General features: G+C 41.1%; 1 protein-coding gene across 1 annotated transcript; it reads right to left on the reverse strand.

The window, feature by feature from the left end:
* Window positions 1-1046: 1046 nt before the first annotated feature.
* Window positions 1047-24758, reverse strand: LOC122782429 (isthmin-2-like). The gene is made up of 6 exons (XM_044046745.1): window positions 24287-24758; window positions 13537-13770; window positions 8913-9213; window positions 5898-6032; window positions 4890-4958; window positions 1047-2404 (listed from the first exon to the last, which is right to left on the reverse strand). Exons 1-6 carry the CDS (start codon window positions 24407-24409, stop codon window positions 1887-1889), a joined length of 1380 nt encoding a protein of 459 aa, XP_043902680.1. The 5' UTR covers window positions 24410-24758; the 3' UTR covers window positions 1047-1886.
* Between the last annotated feature and the right edge of the window lie 515 nt (window positions 24759-25273).

The raw sequence follows: 25273 nt of genomic DNA on the forward strand, positions 1-25273 counted from the left end.
TGGGCGTGAAACTGCGGTGACACAACACACATTCAAATGAGTGACTAGTGACTTGTAAAGAAGTTGTTTTCAGTGCAACTGAATCATTAGAATCAATTGTTCAGTACTTCCTCCATGACCGGAGCACAGTCACTGGACTGAAACACAGCAGCAGGGTTTATGATAATTTGCATCCAAATGATTCGCACTTTACTCCTGTGTATTCCTGTGCAAAGACCTTTACACTACATGTCTATAAACAGGGAAAACATGCCGTAACACAACGGTTAGTAACACATTACAGGGTGTAACACAAATATAGTCCAGTTTAAATTGCCTACATTCACTGTTAATTTCGCAGTGTTGAAATTCACACTAAAAGAGTCAGATAAATCCCAGCAAGGATACAACACACACTGGACTGGTGGACTATCAGTGGTATTTTAACACACACACACACATGAATTGAGGGGACATTGCATTGAATTACATTCATTTCCTGGAGACTTACTCTAACCTTAACCATAATTACTACTGGCCTAATTCTAACACTCTTGATTTGCACTAAAATGTACTTCAATGGTGTATTAGGAGTTAAAATTCAACACTATTCCAGTGTGTTTTGTTGTAATCAGAATTGGTGATAAATTGGTGACTCTTAGAATAAATTTAACACTGTAAAATATATTTTGTTGAACTTGGATGGGTTCAGAGAGACAAATCAGAATGCTTGGTCATGTTTTGGCTGGGCTCGGTTGGGTTCAAATAGAAAAATAAAAAAAGAATGCACTGGAAGTATTTCTGCCACGTTTGTTATAATAATGAGCATTTTGGACAATTTATAATCAGGCAGACAATTGCCGGGCTGGCTGTACATCAGTGGTACGGTGGGTTGTCTTCTAGCCTGCAGGGGGATCGATCTCAGGCTGCCAAAGTGTCCTTGAGCAGGACCAAGTCGCTCCTGATGGCTGTGCAAGCAGTGAATTAATGGGTCTGATAGATGTGTGATAGAAAAAGCTCCGAATATAGATTCATGTGAATGGAAAAAGTGTTGAGCAGTCATCAAAGACAGACCAAATGACATTTGACTTTATTTTCCTGTTTATCAGCTTGACAGGAATTTCTTTACAGGACACTGGGTCTGATTAAAATAGTTAAAGGGCCAATAAATAAGCTCATCATCCATTTACACACACACACACACATACATCACATACTCAGCTCAGCACATCCCAACAACAGAGTAGCAGCAACATACATGGATGGAGATTAGCTGATAATAAAATCGCATGTACATATTTTAAAGCTATTGTCCATAACTTGTTTCTCAAATAATTTATCTTACTTGTAGAAATCATAAAATAATCAATAAAAAACGATGTCTATGAAAACAGAGAACAAACTCAAGTAGCTCTCACAATACTTTAATAAATGCAGCCAATAATTTGATCCCAAGCGATGACTGTACTCGTGCAGTGCAGATATCACTGAATCATCACAACAATCTCTCCTCCACTCGGCTTTTACTTGTAAAGGAATCCTGGTTTTTGTGTTTTAAAGTGGGAGCTTTGACAAAAGACAGCAGTGGGCTATATCAGTCGCATTGGTTTCAGCATACTTGCTATTGGCTATTATTCCATACTACAACAAGCCCACTACGCCACCAGATTTTTCCCTTAATCTCGAGACAACTTTAATTCCTGGTGTCTAGTATCCAGTCATGCGGAGAATTTTATCAAATAACTTGTTGCTAAAGTGTTTCAGTAACAAATGACTGACTCAAGCTTGAACACTTTGTTTGTCAGTACCCGGAGATCACATATGTTTTGCATTAGCAATAAAGTTTTTGTGCTCATCCAGGATCGGGACAATTACAAACTCCAGTTTTTCTGGTTGTGACCACAGTGTCAGTACTCCCTGGCGTCTTTGAGTTCCATCTGAAACACTGGTTCTGGGGGGTTATCTGGACACTCTCGCCCATTATCGGGCGGCCTCACCGAGTGAAATCGACTCCAGTCTCCTTTGCACAGGATCCAAGGCAGTATGTCCACCTTGTAATGCAACTCTGGCGAAAACTCGGTACTGATTAAATTTGGTGCTCCTGCTCCTTTTCCTCGTGTTATCAGTCTCAGCTGATCGTCATAGCAGCAGTGCTGCGCTGCCAGCGTTGTGCTGTCGTACGACAGCATTGAGCGAACGCAGAATCTGGCGGACGGTTTGTAGATGTCCAGGCGTTCCTTGGGTCCACTTGCGTCCCTCCAGCGATAGGTCTTGTGAAGTTTGGGGTCTGGGATGTTTACGGCGCTGTAAACAACCTCAGTGGGGTAGGAGCAGGGGCAGCTGGGCAGCTCTGTGAGCACCTGGTTCAGGTACTTCTGGAGGAAGTCGTTCTTGCAGCTTAACCACTTCTCACAGCTGTCTACATCTGCAGGGTAGGGTGGGGGTGTGGGGTGTCAAAGATAAGGCTCTTAGTCTCCGCCATCATTGGTAATTGGATTATTTGCTCATTTATAAATAAAAAATAATACATGAAAATAAAACACATAGTCAGGTAGAAACCCATTATTAGTCATCATTGCATTTTTGAGTTTAAAATTGTGCCGTAATCTCACATAACTGCCACAAATTGCTTGTGGGAATGCCAAAAAATTCAAATGTTCAAGAAGGCTATATGCACAGGTGTTAGTACAGCAGTGGGTCAGCTGTGTCAGTAGACCATTGGGGAAGGTCCCTATCCCTCTAAAAAACACATCAAGGTGATCAAGGTTCAAAAACTGTGTTTAATTTCCCAAAATTCTGTTTCCATATGGATAAAATGCCAATACGATAAAAAAAACCATCACCTATGGACAGTCCCTCAAAGAGGACTCTCTCTTTCTCTGTAGAAATGGAGGAACACAGAAACTTTTGGGAATTGACTACAATCTGGTTATAAACAAATAATAATGATGGATAACTTCCACAGATGTCTGTTGGGAACGATGGACATAGACTTGACTCATGACACTTTATGTCATATATCACCGTATAACACGGGCCATTGTGTCAGTGAAGTATCTTATTTCACATTAGCATTAAAGAAGAAAGAAGAAGACTACTTTCTTTTTGCACTTGACTTGATAAGTCGACCTTTTCCATGTGCACGATTAATCAGTAATCTATAATTCGACGATAGTCTGAGCCAGTCTCCCATGACTGGTATATTTGTCCAACTAAGGTTACTCATGTAGCTGCTTCATTTCATGCTTCACCACCTGCACGGCTTTGAGCAAACTTCAATGTCCAACATCCAGTCATATTGAAGTAGGTACTTTGTGGTCACTAGAACTGACACCTCTCACTATCAGTCTGCTGATAATCTCATGCCAGGAGTTAAACATTTACAGCCCTCATAAGATAGGAAAAACATTACAAACCAAAGACATTCCTGCTTAAGTTTTCTTCATCTACACGGAACCAGTATTTTGGTCCCACAGTAAATCTCAAAATGTCACCCTTGCATGGTAAAGTTTTGTTCCTGTGTGGAACTCAGTGTGTGAGGAAGTGAGACATACGAACAATACCAGGATTCGCTATGGTGGCCGACAGGGGCAAACACACTGTAACGACCCAAAACACATGCAGGAGGAGAAACAAGCTGCATATTCACAAACACTGCAGATTCAAAAACACAAACAAAAGCAACATGAGAAATGCAGTGCAAAAGAAAAATGATCTCCAGAAAGAAACAAAACACATGCATCAACAGAAACACCGCAAAAACAAAATGACACAAAACAGAAAACACACACAAATCCCAAAACACATGCAGGACAGAAAACACACACAAATCCCAAAAGACACACAGAAGCAAAAACACACACAAATCCCAAAAGACACACAAAAGTGAAAACACACACAAATCCCAGAACACACGCAGGACAGAAAACACACACAAATCCCAAAACACACAGAAGCAAATCCCAAAACACACACAGAAGCAAAGACACACACAAATCCCAAAACACATGCAGGACAATAAACACACACAAATCCCAAAACACACACAGAAGCAAACACACACACAAATCCCAAAACACAAGCAGAAAAGAAAAACCCCAGCATATTCTAAAACAGAAGTGGGTCTGTGGGAGCGCTCGTTTTCGAGCAGCTCTACGACCAGCTGTTACCATACTCAGGGAATTCTTACTTTATTAAAAGACCTTTATTAAGAGTTTATCCTATCTGATTGTGGTCAAGCTATCCAACACTTATTTCTCTGTAGTCAAACCATATGACGCTGAATTTTAACACCTGAATTACTTCTGCATGTGTTTTGGGATTTGTTTGTATTTTCGCTTCTGCGTGTGTTTTGGGACTTGCGTGTTTTCTGTCCTGTGTGTGTTTTGGGGTTTGTGTTTGTGTTTTCGTTTCTGCGTGTGTTTTTGCCTCTGCATATGTTTTGGTGTTTGTGTGCGTTTTGCTTCTGTGTTTTGTGGTTTGTGTGTTTTACCTTGCATATGTTTTGGTGTTTGTGTGCGTTTTTGCTTCTGCATGTGTTTTGGGATTTGTTTGTATTTTCGCTTCTGCGTGTGTTTTGGGACTTGCATGTTTTCTGTCCTGTGTGTTTTGGGGTTTGTGTTTGTGTTTTCGTTTCTGCGTGTGTTTTTGCCTCTGCATATGTTTTGGTGTTTGTGTGCGTTTTTGCTTCTGCATGTGTTTTGGGGTTTGTGTGTCTTTCGGCTTCTGCGTGTGCTTTTGTTTTTGTTTGTGCTTTTGAATCTGCAGCGTTTGTGAATATGCAGCTCGTTTCTCCTCCTACATGTATTTTGGGTCGTTGCAGTGCGTTTGTCGGCCACCGTAATTCTCAATGAAATAAACATACATATGAACAGCTCAGTAGACAGTTGAATATACAAAGCCATACTTACTCGTGTCCAGGGAATCAGTGCTGCTGTTGTTCTGGATGGGTGTCAGCACAGTCACTGATACCACTGTGTCTACATGAGGTAGGAGAGAAAGAAGTGGTATTGACGAAAACATTAATGTGCGCACACACACACACACACTTATGTATGTATATACATACATACACTGTAGTTTGTACTTTAATATGAACAAATGATGGCTACATTCTCAAATAACACAATTCAGATTAAGTTTACTAGCTCCACATGACTCTCTCTGTGTTTCTCAATATAGCAATATTTAATTTCATGTCTCAGGTGACATCCCTGTGTTGCACACAGAGTGACACATTTCATGCCACGACTAATGGAGGCAAGGTGGAGGCATAACAGCAACATAGCACTCGTAAAACACATGCAGCAGTGTTTTAGTAAGTCCTCAAGGGGCGATGGAGGTTCTGGACTGGAGCTTTAAAGTGTACAAGATATTTTCTACTAACTTGGTAAGCAAATTGATTCAGAGTTAACCCACTTAAACACAAAAGAGCAGTTTGATTTCACTTTTTGTTTGGTTTTAGACAGACTCAGGTTTCCCACACCTTAGTTCACATCAAATTCAAGGACTTTCCAGGACCAAAGGACCTCAAATAAAAGGACCAAATGGGGTGACACAGCTTAAGATGGGAGGAAACTTATAAGAGCTGCTTTGTCCATGGAGTCCACTTTTATTGATTTGCAGCACGCTCTGCATCTGGACAAGTGATTGTCTTGAGAACTTGGAATTTTCTCTGGTGAGCCTGAGATCTTGGAGTTGGACTTTCCCAGGCATTATGTAATTTGCCCTCTCTTGTTTAACACTACCCACTCATTATTTTGCATGAAATCTCATGTTGAGAAAGACATTTATCTACATATCAGCTTCAAGGATCTCAAGTATATTTTCCAAATTCAACTCAATTAGAAGTGCTTACTGGCTGTTAAACAATGTCAGAATTATATAGTCTTTTCTATATCAGAGTATCTGCCTCATACCAGCGCAGTTCTCCAGGTCACAAGTGCGTGACTCAGTGGCCGTGCACGCATAGCCACAGGAGCGGGTGCGTTTCTGGGTGCCGTGTCCACAGGTAACACTGCAGGGAGCCCAGTGGCTCCAGTCCTCCTCGTACTCTGAAAAACAGAGTGAGAGAGAGACGGTTAGAGGAGAGACAGCACAGGGGAGAAAAACAAAACCAAGGAGTAATATATTAAGAGTGGGCTTTGAAGTTAGCCTTGTGAATTCCTCGCCCAGCTGGTGAATGCATGTTATGCAATTAAGATGCGGCTGAAAAGAGCTGGATAACGACAGTGTGGGACCTCTGAGACATGGGCCTCTGTATTTAAACAACACTTTCAGGGGGTAAGAGAGGGAAAGGGGGAGAAGTTCAAAAGGAAGACAGGGAGGGAGGGGGGGATCAGTGAGAGTGATGACGGTCGTATGCTAAAATAACTCTTCACTTTTAAGCTTCAGATTGGGAAACTGTATGTGCCAGCATTTTATCAACAACTCCAGCTTAATGTTGCAGCCGAATGCTTTAACAGCACGTTCAATTTATTGCTGCAATAAAACGCTCAAAAAATGAACACTGAATCGTCAGTGATACCATTTACCTATACTTTTAGCTCAGACTCAAATCTGGAGCTGTTTCCCATGGCAGAGGTAAATATAACATTGCCACTAAATTGCATACTTCTGAGCAAAGTCATAATCACACTAATGATCAGACAAGAAGCACAGCCAGCTGGTGTTTGCGAGTGAAACGAGTCATTTGGAGATTTCAGCACATGGAACAACGTATTCTGGTGTAATCTGAGTGCAGTAAATACACAGTGACAGTGAAGAGCCTGCACGCCTGCCTTCCAAACGACTCTGGCGCGACAGAGCCCTGAAAACAGAAGTTTGAAAACTTCAGTTTAGACGGGCAGAAAGTGTGTCGGGTGCCGCTTGTAAAGAAGCACATACTGAAAATAACTTCAGCATTTTGTCACATTTAGCTTCCAACTATGTTTGAAAAAGTGGCGTGCAATTTTGAAAGTACATTTTTAGCACATTTTCAACAATATTTGTTAACTTAGAAATGTATTTAATAGTTAAATCTAAATATAAATGCTAAATGCTAAATCTAAATCTTTCGGGTGTACTATTCAGCTAATATGCAAATTCACACTGCCGGTAACCGGAAGTACCAAAATAAAAGCTTGAGGAAGTCAGCTAGTGTTTAAGTATCTAGTGACAGAGGTAACGCTGCTCTGTGCCGGGCACTGTGCGCACCGAGAGTCCACACAATTGTAAATGACTAATTTCTTGCCTCAAATGATCTTAAAACTGCATTTATTTCAGGTTTATGTTTGTTTTCTCTGCTGCTATGTTCCGGCGAAATGCATTCTGGGATACATAGCTTTCCCAAGTCCTCAAGTCACCACCCGATGCATACTTGGTAAAACGGTTATTATTACGGTAATGTATAAGTGTTTATTTCAGAGACTGAGTCTGCTGCACTCAATAATACTTCACTATCCACCACTCAAACTCTTCAGGTTTGCACATTTTGCATTTTGAACACAAGAGAACCAAACCAGGCTCAACTGGCTCCAAGCTACGTATCATCTCTCTCTCTCACTCTGTGCCTGACAAATTTATGTAGCGGGCCATAAAGTGTGTGCAGACGGTCAACAAGTCAACAAAACAGCTTGGGGGTCACATGACATGGTCTATATAACCTCCACCTTTCATGTATACAGAGTTCCAGGAGGCTAAATCTGATCGAATCATCATCTCCTGGATGATGGACTATAATACCCATTGACTGAATAGTCTGGATCAGTAATACTGGTCTGACTTTGTAGAATGCTTTTCTCGACAAGATAACTGGATGAATACACCGTTAACACTCATGCATACAGCACATCTACATGTATATGCAATGCTTTTTTTTCTATCACACCCATTCACACAGTGCCAGCACAGCAGCCAGGAACCCAGGGACACGTTGGCATGCAGACGAGTGCAGCCGGGGATCGAACTCCAACCATCTGGTTGTAATACGACCACCCCTCTACCACTAAAACCACAGCTGTTGTGAACGTCTCCTGCTGGGTTTCGCAATCTCCAGAAAATGTCCATATATGAGAAATCATTAAGGCTGCAGACAGTTTAAATAACGCCTGGCCCATCTGAGGAATAACGGTGTATTTGCATTCCACCAATCAACAGGATTTACATCTAGAGACTGATCTGCACTCTGCTAAGTGTGCTAGTACACTGGCTGCCCATGGCCAAGCGTAAGGGAATTGGGCTTGGAACCGAAATATTGACTGTTTGAATCCACGCCAGGTCAAGTGCTGAGGTCCCTCTGAGCACAGAACCCAGTCTCCATTGCTCATTGCAACTGGACACTAAAACAATTATGGACAATTATGTAACCCTTTTCATAAATTGAGATTATGTGAGATTATGAGTTTAATATGAATTACTGCTTATGTAGGTCATAGTGGGTCAACAGTTCAATTCCTGGCAACTCTACCCCTGCTGGCTGTGCTGGTTGTGAATGTGAAAGATGTACGATAGATGTGCTATGTGAATGAAGGTGTGAATGCCTAAGTTGAAGTAATAAAAGGGCAACATTTTTACCTTAGCAAAAATCAGTCATAATTCTTTTACTGTTATAGTGACTGTTAATGTGACGAATGATCGCTTCCACCACATTAGTGTTTTTCCCACTTTGGCTGTCTCTTCAGCCTCTGATCCGGTACAGACCACGAGGTCCAAGTGCCCATGCACGGAAAGCACGGAGATGCGAATGAAACCAAAGAGGATACTTTTAAAAGACGAATAAGAGTCTAACTCCATGCAGAAAGGACCTTGTTCTAACCGGGGCTCAAACCCCGGGTCTTCTTGCTGCAAAGGCAAGAGTGCTAACCACTACCCCAACCGTGTGGTTTCTAATTTGTAGAATAAAATGTTTATCAAACAATAAAACTTTAAAGCCATCATACTTTGAGCATTCTTACCATAGTTATCCTTGGCATGCCAGTCTTTGTTCCAGTGCCCCCCACCATCACCCCCCACTCCACTGAGCATGAGTTCCTCTGGGTCATAGTTGAAATCCTCTGACTGCTCCTCCACACTGGCTCTGCCAAGCCCGTTCTCCGACTGCTCCGGGTACTCCCAGAACAGTGGCCAGAACAGTTTCTTGTGGCTGTTGGCCCACTCTGACGATGACACTGACCAGTCATTACGTTGACCCTCCTTAGCCAGGTCCATCTCCACCTCCGTTTCACTCTGACCATCGTCCACCACCTCGATGGTGACCTGGAAGAAACACAACATAATGAGAACTGGGAACAGTTCCAGTATGTAAGACACAGAGGTGATCTGAATAAAAACAATTATTTCAATTCCCTATCACCCTATTTTAGCTGGGATTGGCTGTGGAGGATAAAGTGATAGACAATGAATGAATGTAATGGTAAAGACGTAGCCTTTGAAATACCAATGAGCTCATTCCTATTTCTATAACTTGAAAAGACCAATCGCATCTATCACATAACACCATATTTGATGTTTAACAATCCAGGTTCAGAACTAATCCTATTACTGGACCTGGCCGGGCCAAGGCAATTCAATATTTCATATCACTCCTACACTGATGATACACAGCTGTACATATTCATCTCCTCCAACAATCATAACTGGGAGTACTCTCTTCACTGGCTCTTGGTATAAGCATTGAGTAAACACTTCTCCACTACACTACTGACCTTCTCACTGAGTAAACACCCGACAAATCTCTGAGATAATCAAAGAAAGGTCAATAATTCCAAGTATAAATTCTAAATTGAACCCATGGAGCAATCATCTCCATGGGTTAATATTAAAAAAATAGTTTATAACATATCCATAACAAATTTACTGACTTTATAATCTGATTTCCTGGCCTCAATTAAGCTGATGGAAACAGTGCACTAGTGCAATGTTGCTGTTGCTTCCATCTTCTAGTGATAAAATGAATCACTTCCTGTGTGGAAGTGATTCGTGGAATGTCACTGGGTGACACGAGAGCTAAACACTGCTATACTGAGAGACACAGGGTGAGATGTGACGAGCTGTTAAGACTTAATTAGCATTGTGTCAACTCATTTCACTCATCAGTTTTGACAGTTCTAATGTGACATACATTTGTTTGCAGTCAATAGTTATGCACTGCACCTTTAAATAAATCTGTTTTAATCTTCTTTGAGTCTGTGGTAAAGCCACAGAGGCAACAGTAAACAGCTCTACCCGGATCTCAGAATAACAACTGTATTTGAAGTGCATGCAATGATTGTGATCAACATGATCCCTGAGCAGGCGGCTGTTCAGTGGTTATAGGGGTTCCTGTTTGACTGCAGCCTCCAAATGAAGGTGAGGGCAGAGGACGGAGCATTATGGAAGCATATAAGGGCCACACATGAGAACAAATTAAAGTGGAACTACGCAGTTTCATTTAACAGTCTTGTAGTATTTATGTGTGGAGAGATTTTGGTGAAGCTAAACTGTAAAAGAATGAATGTACTTTCTGATTAACTTCCCTTGATCTTACTCCAAAGAGTCACTGAAAGTTTATAAGATCCTGGAGGGAAACAAATGGACGCAACCTGGCTTTGAGACAAACACTCTGGAGTCTATTGGCTTAATATAGGTATAGGTAAATGTAAAGTTAGCATAAGGAAGCATCATGACGGCGTTGTTTCCTACCAGTGGGCGTCACCTTGGTTGTGTGACATCAGCCACTAGAGCTCTTATGTCATTGATCCTACTTTGGTTCCGTAGGAGCACAGAGGGCTGTTGATTCTGTGCATTCTAAATATCTTAACAAAATAACACTGATTAGTATTATATGAGAGAAAAGAATGCTGTGCAACAAATTGGCATGTTGGTACAAGCTATCAGCCATGAGGTAGATGATGATGATGATGAGGATGATGACACTGCGGTTTATTTGAAGATCAGATTAAAGCGCTGCCCCCTTTTATGAAAGAAGGCCATTGTGCGCCGGAGGAAGGGGCTGAGAAGGTGGAGGAGATGGAAAGATGAAGTGAAGAGATACCTGATTCCGACTATCTCTGTGTACTCTTCTCCCATGGGTACACACACACACACACACACACACACACACACACACAGGTCTGGACAAAACCCAAGCTGCTTATGTTTCCAACTGCAACTGTTTATAAAGACAAGCCAGAGACACACTCCAGCTACTCCAGTTGATATAAACTTGAGTGACTAATTAATCATGAGAGGATGCAAAGTTCACTGCTGTCATTCACCCATTCATTCAGGCAATAGAGAAGTGACTAAATTAAAGGGATAGCGCAAGTTTTTTTTTTGTTTGGTTGTATGAAGTATACTGACGCAAAGTTACGCAGCCAATGGTAACTCACATGCTTAACCCTGTAAAACCCACTGTTGTCAAATTACAACATCACTTTTAGCTGTCCAGCACGTACTGGGTCAGTTTTCAATCAGTATGATTTATCAATTAATTATAAATCAGAAAAATATGACTGTTGTGTGATTATTATTCATGATATTGACTGTTATTAGCGATGTCCCAATACAAGTTTTCCACTTCCGATACGATACCAATATTGATTACGATATCAGCACGAATCATGCATACTTTAATGACTTATTTTGTACTGTAGAATGTTAGAATAGGCTTGATCAAGTAATATTACTTAAACAGAGAACAATACTCAGCAACAGCAGGTATGAGAAAAACTGACCCATTCATTATTAACCAATGGTTTACATCAATTTTAACCTACATAAGAATATTGATTTTTTTGCCATGTTCATTTCATACAGTCTATGGTTAATTTCAAAGTACCAAGTGCTAATGGGGGTGTTTTCAGAGCACTCATGTTTAACAGGTAACAGCGTGTCTTCAGAGAACACCCCCCTTGTTTTCACTATTTTGGATTACCGACCCCGCATACCTACTTAGCTCCGTGTGTGGAGCTTCAGGACACATTTAAAACACAGAAAACTCTTGGCATGGCTGGTTTTTGGGGTATAATTAACAAACAGAGGCTGTTGAAAGTCAACAGGTGGCGCTGGTTTATGAAATAATCTTGTTTTAGCAACTTGTCTCATGATGAGCTAGCATGGTGCTAACGGCTAACTCACGCTCGCTGTGCAGGTTCGTAGCCTCTGATTTCGGAGGTTAAAAATATTTAACCTATTAATATCCAATATCAATATTGGATTGGGTAATCCCTAACTGTTACAATGCTTTGTAAGCAATCCACACTGCAAATGAACCCTTATGTTCTGTATATTTGTTCTGACAGTGATCTCTGACAGAGAATCATCATTTTACAACATCTGAAAGGTGAACTTTTCCCCCAATTTTTTCTGGTTTTGGGTTTTACAGGGTTGGGTTGTGTAAAGCGATCTTAGAAAAGTGTTTCCTGCTTTAGCGCATCATTGGACAGCCTTTTCCAAGAGGAAACTGAAGTGTATGCTGCTTTGTAAACCCTTTACTGCCTGCACCAAACTCCATAGAATAAAGTTAATAAAGTTTTTACCTTCGTGTTTCACAGGAGTTGTTGATCCACTGCTGCATCCATCAGTAAGTTCAAACTTGATATTTTGTCACTTACCAAAAGAGGCAGCAATGTCACTGTGAGCTTAAAATACTGAGTTTTTCTATGGACTTTGGTGTGGGAGAATGAGCAGTTTAGAAACTTCAGTTTCCAGTTGAGGCATATTCTTAAGATATTGCAGACCCAAGTTAATGAGGATTTTATTATGCGAGCCTTTGGTTAAGTGGCTAAAATCAAACCACTTAATCAACATAGGGGAGATGGAAAGGAACAACAAGAAGAAACGGATGAATAAATCAAGAAGGTATTAATGCAGCTCATGCTAAATTCTGTCCCCCCCCTGGCAGCCATGTTTTCAGTTACAGCAAGCGTCCATATCTCAAGCTGGTTTCCAGTGCTGGGGGTGCACACTGATGTCAGCAGTTCTTCAAAAGACTGGTACTGTAACAACCAATGAACTGTAGTTTGCTTTTTTAAAAAAACATACAGATTAATATGATTTTAACTGTGATATGGAAGGAAACCCGAGAAAACAAAAGAAAAAGTAAGTTATATTTCATGCCTGCATAACTCCATCTTTGGAAGTCTCTTGCATCCTGCAGGTTTCTCTTTAAATCCCCGACACAAATCAAGTTCCTTCGCCTTCATTCTTGAAGCCACACAGTCAAAAGTGAGAAAATATCTTTTGACCTTTTATATTTCGCGGTCATATGTTTTATATTTAGACTTTCTGAAACCATGCGAGGTTCATGGAAGAGCTGGAGCACCCCACTGTTCGGGGTCCAGTAGATGGTAACTTAAGAAGCTGTCCTGACTCGAAGCAGCTGTACTGAGAGATGGGATGTATGGAGTGAGCATGAGAAGTATGATGTGGAGGACAGAAACTGAAGAGAAACGAATGGACTGCACCACCTGTGAGCCGTTTCTTAATCTAGAAAACATGTGCAGGGATGAGCTAAACTCTTCCTGCTGTAAGAGCAGTGATCTTACCTTCTTTATACAGTGGTTACAGGAAACTGCAGCCTCTCCCCATATTGCTTACCTGGATGTTAGGGTTCTGTGAACCCATGTCTGCATTGGCCAGTTCTGGGAACTTCCTCAGGTCCAGGATGAAGGGCTCAGGTTCTTCCTTAGGCTCAGGAAGGGGGAGGTGCTGGGACCAGCGGTGCCTGGACCTGAGGGTGGATGGACTGGATGGTAGAGTCTGAAGCAGGTTCTCCTGCTGCAGCTGCTGGAGAGTTGGATTGTTGTCGCCATGGCTGTGCTGTGCTATCACCTGAGAGAGGACAGGGACAGTGGGATATCGGGTGAGCTCTTAAATGAGTTGTGATGACGATAAATATTGCCCCTCAACGACGTTGCAAACCAATGATGTCATGTAAGAGCAGCTGTGGATCCGTAGATACAAGCGGTCTTCTTCCAACCTTTCAAATGGAAGGTTGGGGGTTTGGGCCCCAGCTCCTCTAGTCTACGTGATGTGGCCCTGGGCAAAACACTTACGGCACTTTTCCGCCACACAGTCTTGGCACGCCTCGGCTCGGTAGTCACGCCGTGCTGAGTTGAGTCATGCCGGGACTGTGTCGTGGAAAAGCGCCATTAATCTCAATTTGCTCCTGTTGGCAGTGGAGGCAAATAGGTGTGAAAGAGGTGTGACTGATAAATAGACAAATTACCAATAAATAAAAGGACAAATTGTTCCAAAATGTTATACATAATACATTCTTTTAATTGCATGAGAAAAAAAGCCTGTTCCTGACTAGAGAGGGTATACAAATCAGTGATCTTTGGTACGGAAATAAAATGTACGGATACCACTTTAGGAAAAAATAAAACCTAAAAGTCTCACTGGCGCAGCGAGGATGTGAGAGCAGCTGCTCTTGAGACATTTTTCTGCCTTCTTGGAGATAAATGAACCTTAAGCTCTGGTGCATGATGTATGGAGTATTCTCTGTCCAGCTTGTTGTCATCACTAATGTAAAAGGACCAGACCTAATTCCATAAATATCGATGTGGAGCTGCAGTGAGGAGTCAAGAGTGAAAGTGAAAACTTTTTTTTTTACTGTAATTATTAATGTTGCACAGTTGTGATGTCTTTTTTAACTGTATTGTTTATTTTGCAGTGTTTTGTTAAGGTTTGATTGATATATATTTTAATATATATGTTCTATTTAAATATAAATCTTCTTGAAATTATCTCAATTTATCAGTCTGTTTTGGCGTAGTGATATAGGGCCAAATTGATAGTGTGTGCTGACATGCTGATGGACAGCGATTTTATTGTTCAAATGTGTTAAAGTGGACATATTATACCCTTTTTCCCCCATTAAAATAGTTCCCTGGTGTCCTAATGAACATGTCAGTGACATGCTTTGGTCAAAATACCATAAGGATGAAGCATCATAGCAGTTCAATAACCCTGCTAAACCCGCCCCTTTCAGAACGCTTGGTTTTCGTGCATGGTCCCTTTATATGCAAATGAGACACAGGCAAACACACACCCACTTCTTCCAGGGGGTTTCTGATTTGTCCTCTTTACAGCGCTTTACAGCTCTATTCGTCTCCCCCTCCCTCCACTAGTTCTCTGACAATATCAACATGGCAGCGTGCGCGGAAAACAGCAAGAGTGCCGTCACAGGAAGAGACGTCCTACATAAGGATCGAGCCGAACAGTGCCGAACTGTACATCAGTTAAAAACACTTAGGAACAGCACCACTGATCGCCAGCGGCGGTGGCGAGGTCTCCGGAGCACAGTCACCAGTCTGATACAGCTGACCCTATGACCCTAACTGATTTTCACAGAGAGTGCAGCACCGCTGATCGCCACTGCTGATCGTCAGCGGCGAGCTGCATAAACAGCTGCTTTATGTGATTGTATCAGACTGAGTCTGTGCTCCGGTCATGGAGGACGTACTGAACAAATATTTTTAATTAGGACGTGTCAGAATGGTCAGTTATGAGCTCTGTGTGATCTTTTCTTAACAATGTGTGTTTTTGTACGTCGGTGAAATACGTCCCCTGACTAAATACGGCGACCGCTGGCCGCAGTCTGATGTGAAGTGGTGCGAACACATGAACACACGTTTGCTGACTTTATCCGGCACATTAGCTTCATATATAAAATCCTCTGTGGCTGGAAGTTTGTGTAAAACACTGTGCTCCACTGTGCAGCCACCAACAGCACACTTGTCAAGGTGGCAGGGACACAGGGACAAGGTGGAGCTAAGGTGGAGCTAAGGTGGAGCTAAGGTGGAGCTCTCGAAGTAAACTTACTGGTGGGGCGGTAACATTCGCGGTGAAATGTGCATGCTGCCGTCATAAGCGCAGAGAATTCAACATCGAGTGTTTTATCGCCTATACTTACACTAAGAGGGACCACGAAAACATGACTGAGTATTCTTTTTCCACACTTTGGTGACTGGTAGGGCCTCCAGAGTCCCAAATATAAGTATTGAAATGGTTAAAAAGTAGATTTTGCATAATATGTCCCTTTTAACATAACTTGTTTGTGATGCAAAAAGTGTTCTTTTCCTGTTTTTCTTGGACTATCGCCTGGTTACTGACTTCCGCCTTTGCTTTGCTCTTTTTGGATTTGTTTGCCTGGATTTGTTTGTACTGAACCTGCCCTTTTGAGACAAGTAAAGTGATTTTGTTTTTGAATTCTGAACTGTTTTGAGTCCTGCTTTTGTGGAGCACCGGTCATAACATACTACTGGTGTCTAGGTCATACAACTTAATGCATAAAAATCGGAACTATGCCTTTTAAGGCTTGCGATGCAGTTTTGAGTGTTTTCTTGTTTGTCACTTGTGCAACACACTAACAGTGACATAACAAAACATAATTGTGTCCTTGTGAACAAACATAGAGTGCGTTCTTATTTTCATACCAGAGCAGGCTTATCAGGTCTAATCAGATGTGGCACAGGAGACAATTGCAGGTCACATTTCAACAATGGTCATGAATTTGGGCATTGGCACACAAATTGTAGAGGTGGATCAACAGATCAACAGAAAGGGTGGTGGATCAATGAATCACCTTCAACAAATGCAATTGCAGGCTTATTGTGGCAGTATAACATCATGATGGTTCTGTTTGATGGTGTGTTTCCACTGTAGATCAGTTAAAAAAACTTAATAATCCTAAAAACGTACAATAATCTCCAATACCAGGGAAATGTCTGAAGTCTCCATATTTAGGAGGAGTGAGCAGCATCACAAACATAAGCTAATGATTCAGTTACACTGAAAACAACTGTTTACAAGTCAATCGTTTGTGTGTGTCGCATGTAAAACGAAGTCACGGCAGACAAGACGTGGGGCATTCGCTTTTAGATCAACAGGGAGGATGTGGGGAATAGCAGTTGATAAAGGGAGGAATCAGTTGGGGTCAAGAAAATGCATTCTTGATTTTGACACCTGGCTCCTTATCTCATCATGACACTGAGATAAGACTGATTGATGTCATCACTTTCAGACAGTAAATGGGCTATTTAACAAACCACTTAGTGAAACTAGTCTGAAACAAAATGTGAAGACTATGCTTTTCAATCTGTACAGTGTAGTCAAATAAAGAGTTGATCTCTCAGAATCAATTCAATGTTAATTCATCATACATTTCTCAATTGTTGGAGAGCAACAGCATGTCAACAACAATTAACTACCATGTAAATACTCAGTGACAAAATATCCCTAAGTTTCCCTAAGTTAAGCAGGTCGTCTCAGTAAACTCCAGGATATGGAAATGAATTATTTTGTGTTTCTTTTGACAGGTCACAACATTCTATTACCAACAATACCTATAAGATGATGTCATCAACGAATGGCATCAACTCCAGTTTTCAGGTGAATTGTGGGACATAATATGTTTAGTGGTCTACAGGAATTTGCTTGAGTGACATTTTTGCAAGCCTTTCGGTCTTAAATTACTTTCACTTCTTATAGTTTGTTCGTCAGTCTGAATTGGATACGGCATCTTGGCCATGAGCAGCGAGCAGCCCTGGAGATCAGTGTATAAAGGCCAATGTCGATCTTCAGCTACCATCCCCCACACTGTAGGCCTCACTGCCAGAGATTCACACCGACTATTTGATTGTGGTACAATCTCACCTGTCCCGCACGGCAGTACCTAGCCAGCCTACAACAACTTGCACTTTGCACAATAAAATCATGGCTCTGTCCACATGTTTAGCGCAGCTCTTCTTCGTCATCATCCTCACTATCTGCATCATTGTTTGTAGAACTTGCCCCCGCCTTACTTGTTCCGATTACCCTTCCAGAGGGGAGTTTATTAAGCTATAGTAGGTAGTTTAATAAAAGTCTGGACATTGTTGTTCTTCGTCATTGTTCTTGTTGACATGGTCGCACACTCTTCGCTCATTTATCCTCTTCTTCTTTGGGAGGTATGCGTCCTATGCCCTGCGTCCAGACTTGTACCGCCACCCGATGGTGAAGTGGGATACTACAGGACTCTGACACGTGAGTATACCAGGGTCTGTGCCATGGGCTTAAGATGTTGGCATCTGTGAAGTACACCATACTGTTTCTATATAGAGGATTTGTTTTTATTTTGCAATACTACCTTACGAGGTTTCATTAGAGTGTAACATAAGTTTTCAGGTTAATTTTGGGACCTAAGTAATTTATGCTTGTGGTCTACTGGAAGTTGTGTGGCCATGCAAGCCCTTCTGTGTTAACTCGTTCATTTTCAATTTACTGTCAACATAGGCCACGCCATACTTTGCTTTAAGACACCACATCCATCTGATTAAATGTTTCAATTGAGTCTCTGTATTGACTCAATTGTATTGAAGTACTAAGCAGAAGCAGATAAACATATTCAGTGCTCTTCAATCTATAAAGCAAGAGGTATGTTCCCCATCTTTACAAATTTCCACTTTATGAGTCTGACAATTCAGTATGTTGGTAAAACTATGTAGTAAAATAGTAATGGCATCATAGCCTTTCCCAAAGTCACTCAAGTTATTATGCGTTTCATTACATATCCGTTTGTCCTGAAAACTCGATTCATTGCTTTTGGGCAAGATAAAGACATGTTTCAGAAGAGATTCATCAAACATGCTGATATTTATAAAGCAGGAAATAGTATTTTGTGACAATGTACTAAGCATCACCATCATCAAAATGCAACCCAAACTCCTTGCTTTATCTCTCCTGTAGTACTGGGAATTAACCCCCCCAAAGATAAAGAAAAACTATTTAAAATGTTGCACATATTGAACAATATATAGTACAAAGACCTATAGGCCATGCTTTTTATATATAGTGGACTTGATTGTGCATGATGTAAGATTTTGAATGACATATGACATGACCTATCATGCAATCATTTAACATATGCAATCCTTATTAAATCACAGTTCCACTTTTATGCATTATGTCTTAAAGGGTTTTGTGACAAGGTCATTGATTCAAGCATAGTTTGTGTGTGAGAATGCTGATGTTCTCACAGATGAGTTACACAGAGGATCATTTAAATTGATACTGACTGCCATTCCAAAATGTGTTAAACGTTAGAATGTAATCACATTGGTGCATATGGGCTCTAGTACGATATTTATTTACCTATTTTGCAGGTTATGGAGTATTTGCCAGCACAAACTTTGAGCCTGGAGAATTCTTGCTTGAGTATGTTGGAAGACTTATCTCGGATGGACAGAGTTTGTGGTATAAACAATTAAATTAATGTTCTAAATTAAAATAATTCAACTCCCTCAAAAAGCGTTTAAACTGCAACACTCCCTTGAGAAAGTAACTGCCACAAGAAGACAATGCCCCAAATGGAAGAACAGAGCAGGTCAATAAATTGATTGAATTAGACTGGGCAACCCACGTGTCATCCAATGCTCTAAAGGCACATTATTCAAAAGAAATGGAACACACCCCAAATGCTGCCTCAAGAAAAAAATCAAGATGTTCTAAAACCATTTTTTCTTCATGACCATCCACCACAAAGTTACTCACGTTACTCTGACACAACCGATATTATTCAATTATTCACAATTTTAGGTGGCAAAAAAAAAGGAAAGTCTGTAATTTTATTATTGTATGTTGTTATAGAGCAGGGGTGTCAAACATACGGCCCGGGGGCCAGAACCGGCCCACCAGACGGTCCAATCTGGCCCAATGGATGAATTTGTCAAGATTTCACACTATGATTACAATCTAAACGTAATGTCAAATGCAATATTTTTCACTTCCAGATACCTGTGACTACATGTTTATGCCTTAAATAGTAAATTTAGGCATGATATTGTTGAAATTGCACTTATATTTCTCAAGAAATGTCATGTTTTGTAAAAATATCCCTCATTAAATGTAAAACAAAGGAGAAAAAATAAGGAGTTCTTGTTGGTCATAGGTTATTATGCTATTACTTTACTATTTTTACTGGTCTGGCCCACTTAAGATCAAATTGTGCTGTATGTGGCCCCTGAACAAAAATGAGTTTGACACCCCTGTTATAGAGGAATGTGAATTGCAAAGGGTACTGTTCTAAATTTCACAAACTTTAATGAAAAAAAAAAATTTCTTGTAGTATTTATTGCTACTGGGGAGACCTATAACGGTCTGGGTGTGATAGGACCCAAACACAACACAATCACACAGAAAGGCTGTTTGTAATGACCTTAAATGACAGCACTGGTTGAAACTGGTTACTAAACACAGTTCAGTCTTTCAACTGCTCATCTGTAAGGAGAAGTTTGCACAGGCTCAACAACATCTGGGGAGGCGGAAACTGAAACAGCACATATCAAGCGCTTCAACATCTGGAGCTCAGAGAGCCAGTGGGGGGCAGCCCGAGCTGGTCTACAAACTGACATCCCCTTACTGACCTCAGACGAGTATGACGTTATTGGTGGGTGCCTGTCTTTGCTGTCTCCCTTTAATGATGTGAAGCTCTCAAATACAGCAGCTGCAGTGACGAGGGAAATGGGAGACCACATGATCGGGCAGTTGAGGGAGAGGCTTAGACATCCTGCAGCCCATGACCATAATGTCACGAGCGACCCTACTGGATCTAAGAGTCAAGGGTATTGGATTTGTCAGTCCAACAAAAGCCACTAAAAAGGCTCACTTCAGTGTAGCGAAGAAAAAAAACCAAAAAAGTGCTGGAAAAATAGACAAAGTGAGTTTGGTTGCATGAACAAACTCAGTCCCTCCCTCGTAACCAAGTTGCTGATATTGACAATCAACATCATCTCCCACTACATGTGGAGATACGCAGACCGCCCTGTTGAGGTACTCCGCAACAGTGCTGTATGATTAAAAAATTAAACGTTAAAAAGACTGAGGTAGTGACTCATCACAGAGCCAAGGACATGATTCCAAGGAGCATAGTTGAGAAGTTTGGTTTTAAAAATCTCATGAACGTTCTTGACGTTACTATCTTCTGATGGATAACTGTAGTGATCAAAATAAGAGGAAATTTATGAGTTTAGGATAATTATCAATATCGATTAATATGAAGTAGTTATCGCCCAGCTGTACATCAGAGTGTATTAGGTACCCTCAAACCAGAATGTAACTCATCATGGAAATCATGGAGCTCCAGCGTTACCTGTTTGAGCCAAATAGGGTCGTTTGGAAAGCTGGATAAGATGTATCCAAAAAACAGAAATGGCCTAACACACAAACACAGTTGAAAATGTGTTCATTTGTTGATAAAAACAGTTCAAATCTCTCCTGTACTGTACATCGTTGTGATAGTTACACCAGAACACTCACGGTCCTCTGCCTGCTTCAACCAATACCATTCCCGAAAGTGACACGGAACACAAATGTTACCCCTCCTGCCATTCTTTAAAAAAGGCGACTAGCAACAAGCGACAAATCTAGCAAATCTGTCATAAACCTAAATACTTTACGAGAAGGAATTGCACAATTCTGCCGCACGAGTGAGATCCATCTAACCGTATTTACTGTGGGCGGAGAGTCAGACACACACACACACACACACACACAGAGAAGCACTGTATGAGCGCAGTGCACATACACACACACAGAGTCCCAGATGAGCTGTGGATGTGCAGTGCAGCCGATCTGTTTTGTCTATTCAGGTTTTTGGAAATCTTTCTTTGCAAAACTGTTTCTCTGATCTGTCCTCTCATGGAAACAGAACTAACACACCTGTATAAGGGGATTTTTGTTCTCTAAAATGAAGTGCCCTACTTCTATTGTACTTGATGACATGTCCCCTCTTAGATAGTATGGAGTGACTTTCACACCCGTATAGACAGGTTTGATTACATAAGTATAATTTCAGAAAGCATTTGGAGTTTTTTGATCATGTAAAAAAAATGATGGTAAACGTAATACATAAATAGTAGTAATAATATCAGTACTACTATACTTTATATTTAAAAATGTGCATCAGCATCTGTGTGTAGTATGCATGAATTTCAAAGCAAACTGAGTATAATATATACTAAAAATGGTTTACTCTTGTTTTGATGAAAACTTTAAAAAACTGAATGAATTCAGGGTACTGACACAGTAAAGGAAATGTTGTTTTTTTGTGGCATGTGCAACATATTGTGTCATTGTTATCTGTGGGGTTGAAACTGTGGTGAAAGATCGTTTTCTTTTAATTTGGAAACACGAGCAGTTAGTGATTAAAATAAATAAATAGTCGAGACCTCTAATCCCTAGAAAATCAGCACAGTTCACTCAGTGTAGCTGCTGTAAGCATGCTGACCTGAAACAAGCTAAGAAGTTCAGCAATGCAGTTGATGCTCTACTGGCCCCAAATATGATTGGCTGAATGTCGTAATTTACAGCACGTGTAATGGTCTGCATTCCCTGGACGTCTAGGACCTTTAATAGTAGAAAAACTGCCATTTAAAATACAAAATTCCCCCGAAAAATGTGGCAGTTATCTATTATTTATGGTAATAGGCCCAGGTCCAGATCCAGCCTGGATCCAGACTGGGTTCCATCATTTAGTGACCCCTAATGTATACTGTAATTTTAACTCAGTTGGTGTGCAGGACATTTGAGAGCCGCTCATTCCGCTCAGCCTATTCAACAATTAAGTGCTCCACTTAAATTTGAGCTAGCTGAAGAATTTGACACCCACTGTAAAATTAGGCATCAGCTCCAGTTTGCCTCCTGGGGAGAGAGTGAAGGCGACGCCTATTTAGTTAGAGCAGTTGGAACCTCTTCCTTCGTGTCCCATGTTATTTTTCAATGACTGTGTCTCGTGCCAGCCACACTCTGAGTCGCCTTGTTCACATTCCTGCTCCACAGTTTGGATAAGTAAAGTGGCTGCTTGTGCGGAAAACACACAGTTCATGTTGCAACAACCCTGGACCAAGTCAGGCTTCAAGGCTCAATGTGAGCAACATGAACCCCTGAGTGCTCATTTTAATAAAAACACAGAGCTCAGGGTGATGGAAGGGCAGGGGGAGACCTGCATTATGCACACACATTGCAAACCATGGCACACCTAGAAAAGCAGTAGTGTTCCTGGACATGATGGTGAGGTGACCATGGCTAAACATAAAGGTAACTGAGCAATGCACCCAATCCCCAATGCTCATTGTTAACTGGACACTTTAAATTGACCCCAGCATCAAGTGTACCACTAGTGCCGGTCCCAAGTCTGGATAAATGGGAGAGATGCATCAGGAAGAGGTGTAAAAATCTCTTTCAAATTAAATTACTATTGCAGTAGAGTTGAGTATGTGGGTTGCGCCCATGAAAAAAGTCTATTTATAAATATGTACATATATACATATATATATGTACATATATATATATACATTGTCTGGTTTGGGCTGCCAATTTCTATTGGAAATTCGAGTAGGATGCATGTACAATTTCCTACCATATCATATGACAGATGCAGCAGCAACAGCATGTTGGAGATGCAAGTCTACTATACATGAGGGAGAGTCCTGTCTCTTGTCTCTTAGCAGATCGCACCCCAGCTTTGGTGGAGACATGGTGTGCACTGAACACACACTAATAGGTGTAAATAACAGTGTTTTGTCCATATTACCATTTACTATACATATTGCTTTGTTTACTATTTACTATCATTTATTACTATGAGGAGGGGATACAAATCTGCACCAAAATGCATAGAACCGGCCCTGGTTCGCACATATTAAAAAAAACTTGTGTTTTTTCAATAGCAATAATTAGTACAATATGCGAGTGTTATTTTTGCACTAAATTGTGTTTAATGTAACTAGGGCTGAAACAACTACTCAATTAATCAATGAATCGATAACTAAATGAATCAACAACTATTTTTTCATTATAAAAAAAAAGGGTTTTGGATTTTTCACCTTCTTAAATGTGAATATTTGCTGGATTCTTTGCTCCATATAACAAATAAACAACACGTTTGAGAACTTCCTCATTCCCAGGTTTGAAAAAACACTCGATCAACAGTGTATGGACCAAAAGATGAACTGAGAAAATAATTGAAAGATTATTGGATTGGATTATTGCAGCCCCTAAATGTGACCACCATATATAATTATTTCTCAAATGATTTATTAGAATAAATAGACAATACAGGAAACATGTATGCAGTATGAAAAAAAAACACTCTGGCTTACTTTGAACTAACTTAAACTAAATAGAACTCTGTCATTGGTCAATCTGTATTTGTCCCAAATCATGAGGACAAAAAGACTGAGGGTGATTTTTCATCATGTCAATCCATTAAAAACACTAAAGATGACCAAATATTGGTTGTGGTTTTTGTCCAGAAATAATTCAAAGACATTTGAAAGTGTGTTCGTGTGGAGGACAGAGTTTTTACCTCAGTGGGAGACGCTGAGCTGATGTCTGTGGCTGGACTCCTCTGGAGGTCGGTGGGAAACCCGCTGACCACAGTGACCACCATCAGCCACAGGTGCCACACAACCTGAGTCCTCGCCACCATGACTCCGAGCGGATCTTCACCGAGCAACAACAGGACAGGATGCTTCCAGATCCGTCCTCCCTTCAGCTGAACCGGAGCAGCGTCCGCACCATCTCAGTGGCGCAGAGAGAGGAGCGGAACAGTGCGGCATGTGCGACGTCTCCGTGCGCTCTGCGCGCAGTCGCTCGCTCCGTCAACGCGCTGATAATCCAATAATCCCCAGCATCCGACCCCTGTCGCTGTGCTCACGTCATGTCCATTGATAGACAGGTGAGCGTTTCTTTAGTCTGTGTTCTGTCGCAAACTCCAGCCCAGTGAGTGAGTGAGTGCGTGAGTGAGTGACACGAAAGGCAAGTCCCTCTCTGACTCAGTCATCGCCTCCTCTGCTCCCTCCCCTCTGCGTGCATGACGCAACGAAGGGAGAGAAAAAAGAAAAAAAGATTGAACATAAACTTGTTGGATTTGATGTGATGTCCTGTTGTTATAGTGTCCTCGGGACACAAAAGTGGACTATAATTAAACTTTGAACATTCTCACACTAGGTTCTGTTTGGAACCTAAACACACACATAACATGCTGAGAGTTAAACATTAACCGGCAAGACATAAGATCTTGACAAAACTCTGCACAGTACTACATTATATGTAATAACAGCATTTTCTATCAACGCAAATTCCTCTTCTTGACATTTTGGTTTCCCAACAATGTTCTATCAGCTATTGACAACGTCCCTGCATGGGGTATTGTGCAAATACCATGCTAAACCATCTGGAGTCTGTTTGCTTTATAAATATCTCCCAAGAAATGATGACCAACAACTGTCCTGGCTCCCTCCACTCCTATAGGTAAGATTTGTTTTTCCTGTTCCAGTTGTAATAACAACAA

The sequence above is a fragment of the Solea senegalensis genome, linkage group LG16 (assembly GCF_019176455.1).
Source record: "Solea senegalensis isolate Sse05_10M linkage group LG16, IFAPA_SoseM_1, whole genome shotgun sequence".
NCBI classification, from domain to species: Eukaryota; Metazoa; Chordata; class Actinopteri; order Pleuronectiformes; family Soleidae; genus Solea; species Solea senegalensis.